At 36.2% G+C, this 3,706-nt stretch overlaps 1 protein-coding gene across 1 annotated transcript; it reads left to right on the plus strand.

Annotated features, from left to right (window-relative positions):
- The first annotated feature begins 187 nt into the window (after positions 1-187).
- LOC117119038 lies at positions 188-1,307 on the plus strand. The gene is made up of 4 exons (XM_033263848.1): positions 188-285; positions 370-557; positions 997-1,170; positions 1,282-1,307. The coding sequence occupies exons 1-4, from the start codon at positions 188-190 to the stop codon at positions 1,305-1,307; spliced, it is 486 nt and encodes a 161-aa protein (XP_033119739.1).
- The last annotated feature ends 2,399 nt before the right edge of the window (positions 1,308-3,706 follow it).

A 3,706-nucleotide genomic window follows, 5' to 3' on the forward strand; every position in this document is an offset into this window, starting at 1 on the left:
TTCACGCCCCCCCCCAGCTCTTTTGGACATCTCTGGATCCGCCCTTGGCATCTTCTTATTCATTACCACCACCATCACTATACCTATCATCGTCATCATCACTGTACTGTATCTATCAGTTAGGCTAATTTTTTTCTCTTTGTGAGAAAAGTAGTGCCACTTAACTTACCCTTCGGCTGCAGCCAAGATGGTGCTAACAAAGGTCTGCCAGAATGTCCTGTTGCTCAGTACTCCACTAAGGTCTTTGAGGCTGAATCTGGGGTCTCTGGCATTGGTCTCAGGAAAGTGAGGGGGGTGCCCTGCCTCCCCGAGTAGGGCCTATAATAATCAACCTAAATCTAGTAGCATTTTTTTTTGTTTCATATGTAGATTACTTTGCGGTGGCTTGACCTTATTGGTGTTTGCAAGTGGAATTTTCGATGAGTGTAGTAAATTAAAAGTCAGGTGTGACCAAGTTTCTGATCGAACCAAAATCATTACAGAAGATGAAGCTTTTCACTTGAAAGAAGAAGCTGTTCCGCTTCGTCCTACAGAGAGTAGTCCAAATAGACAGCCAAGTAAGTAGACACCACTTACTCATTTTGTGAGATGAGAGTTTGTGAGAGCCTGTGGCTGCCAATTTAATTACAGGTTCTAAGTATGAACTGTATCTACAGGGGCGAGTTTGCTAGTGGCCGAGTTTGTAAGGGGCGAGTTTGTTAATGGGTGAGTTTGTACGGGGTGACTGTGTATGGATAGGGGGTGAGTTTTAGGGGGCGAGTCTGTAAGGGGCAAGTTTGTAAGGGGAAAATTTGTTAAAGGGCGATTTTGTAAGGGATGAGTTTGTAAAGGGGAAAGTTTGATAGGGGGCGAATTGACTGGTTAATGATAAAAATAATATATCAACAATACAATACAACAAATATTTATTCTTAATATAACTTGTGGGTGGTGGGGGTGGAGTGTGTGATCGTACTGTTACATGCAGATCTAACATGCGTGCTATGTTTTCTTTAGATCTTCTTAGCAGAATGTCGCTCTGCTTTGCAATCAGTCGTAACTTTGTGCAATTGTTAAGTACAGCCCAGCCAAAGAAGAATATCCAGTGTCTAAATGGTATCCGTGTTCTCAGTATGTTCTGGGTTATCTTTGGTCACACAAGTAGCTTCTTGTTTACGTCACGCATTGTAGGTAATTATTGTTTGGTTAAATTTTCATTTGTAATCTCAATTTGGAAAGAAGTGTATTGTATTAATGCTAATAATTACCATTATTATGCATTTTATTATATTTTATTTTTAGGCTCAGGGCCAAGGATGGGCCAATAGTGAACTTTATTACTAAGTGGCAATCCTTTAAAAACATATAAATCAGATGCTCACAAAACTTAAGCCGTTTTCAGACGGACGCGCTGGCAATATTTGCAGTAACATTACGCGTACCAGCATACACCATTCATACCAACCAGATATTGCGGTAATATTGCCGTAATATTACACCTTTCTGTATCAGATTCAGATTCAAGTTTATTTGTCTTTACGGAAATTACATAGGTCGTTCAAAGCTCAAAATACATACAATAATAAAGTTTGCATACAAATATATATTTATTTGCATATAAATAAATAACATATATTAATATACAATACAACAGACCATACATTAAGTTAATGAAGATTGTCGTTAAGCATACGGATGGAAAGCGGTAAAAAGGAGTTGAAAAATCGTGATGTTCTGCACCTTGGCGTCTGGATCTCAAATATTGGTATTCGGAGTGGAGTGGGTGATTAGCGTCTTTGATTATTGAATCCGCTTTATTTACAATGTTCAGTTTGCATACATTGTCGATAGAGATCGTACCATGGAACAATCTACATGCCTTATGAATGATTAATTGTAGTTTATGCAAATCACCTTTCCTCATACCACTGTACCAAACTAAGCAACCATATAAAATTACACTTTGCATGACTGATGAAAAGAATAGTTTAAGAATTGTTACATCTACATGAAATCCGTTTAACTTTCTCATAAAATATAATCTGTTGTTACCTTTACTTAAGATTGATTTACATTGTTCATCCCATTTCAGTTTTTTATCTATTATAATTCCTAAATAATTATATTTAGTAACAATTTCAATGTCAACATCATTTATTTTGATCGGACGTACTGCACTTTTACCAAAATTAAAAATAATTTCTTTTGTTTTAGTTTAGTTAATTGTCAGACAGTTGTTTTTACCCCATTGTTCAAAATCATGAATGGAACCCGCACGCTGAGAAAGCCATTGGTTTTTTTTTTCAGTTATCACATACTGAGGGCGTCCCTTATTGTTATTGTTTTTAGTAAATTGCGGGAAATGCAAATATCATAATGGTAAGGCTGGACTTAATAGTGATTTCCTTGATGTTATTTTACCTTTTGTATGTGCAGTACATAATGTTTTCTACGTAATGCACATACATATATGCAGCAACTATATTTTCGAGAACGTATAACACGAGGCAGACGAAAATTTGGTGCATTAAGATTAAAACAGCTTTGTCACCTCCACATCTGTCCAGCTCGCCATCTTCATTTCGACTGATATGATATTAGTAAGGCGATACATTTCTTTTTCCCTTGTTTGCCAAACTTATTTTTTTTAAATCGCAAGAGGAGCTAGGGAAAAAAAAAATAGGCCTAAATAAATTTCTGTTTTCTTATTTAGCAAAATTATTTTTCGAAAAACATTTAGGCGGAGGAGAAAAAAAAATAAAATGTTAATGATTGATAAATGTACAGTACTACTTAGGTAGGTCAGACTGATAAATTTATATAGGCCCAGATAAAGCAAAATATTGGTTTTGGTGATTTCATGTGATCAGAGGTTGTATAAAAAAATAGATAAAAGCATATGATGTTTTCTTTTAATTTACATTTTCGTAGCCCTGACCATAAAAATTAAAAAGTCATTTTTGTTTGAAATCTTTATCGGAGGTCAGAGGGTTGGCTAAATAGTATCGCCTAAAAGAGTAATATTGCGGGAATGTTACCTGCTTTCGTTTCATACAGGCTCCGGTACTCACCTTAACAGCAATATTGCGGTAATATTACTAGGTCTGAGAAGTAATGCCGCATGACCTAAATATTGCGGCTTCGGTTAGACCTTACCCATTCGTATAGACGGCAATGCCGGGAATATATTTTCTGTATGAAAGTGGCTTAAGTTCTCATTGAGGCTTAGAGAGTGGAGTTGTTTTGGTCGTGAGAAGAAATTCCTGTTGCCGTGACAGAAATTGAACCCAGGACACTGGGATTGGAAGGCAAGCATACCATGCAAGATATTTAATTCCACCAATGTAATTCAACAAAAGGACGTACATCTCCGTTCTCGAACATACAGTAGCGCGTGCGTACAGTCCTTTGATCTTTACTGTGGCATCGACAATCCAATACTAGTTGCGAGTACAGCCGTCAATTATTAGTCTATGCGTGCCATTCGTTTTATGGTGTTAGTTTTTATTTTATTAATTTTGGGTACTTCGCAATGTTTGTTACATTTGATTTTTTTTACCGCGGGCTTGTTCAATGCTTCTATAAACTGCAATTTGATTTGTGAAAATTGACCAAGAAAATGAAAAGTTATAGCAATTCAAAATTTACGAATTTTATAAAATTTCATGTTCTTATGTAACATTAATCTGTCATTTTGACAATGTTCATTCTCAGATCTATCATCAGT

This window comes from Anneissia japonica, unplaced genomic scaffold (assembly GCF_011630105.1).
Source record: "Anneissia japonica isolate Jap-2015-1 unplaced genomic scaffold, ASM1163010v1 scaffold1826_len1998817_cov189, whole genome shotgun sequence".
Lineage (NCBI taxonomy): Eukaryota > Metazoa > Echinodermata > Crinoidea > Comatulida > Comatulidae > Anneissia > Anneissia japonica.

Bases quoted from the DNA above. Each gene is read 5' to 3' on its own strand.
- LOC117119038 (XM_033263848.1), top strand. From the start codon at position 188: ATGGTGCTAACAAAGGTCTGCCAGAATGTCCTGTTGCTCAGTACTCCA. The intron at 558-996 runs GTAAGTAGACAC...TGTTTTCTTTAG, and splicing joins TAGTCCAAATAGACAGCCAA to ATCTTCTTAGCAGAATGTCG. The intron at 1,171-1,281 runs GTAATTATTGTT...TTTTATTTTTAG, and splicing joins GTTTACGTCACGCATTGTAG to GCTCAGGGCCAAGGATGGGC.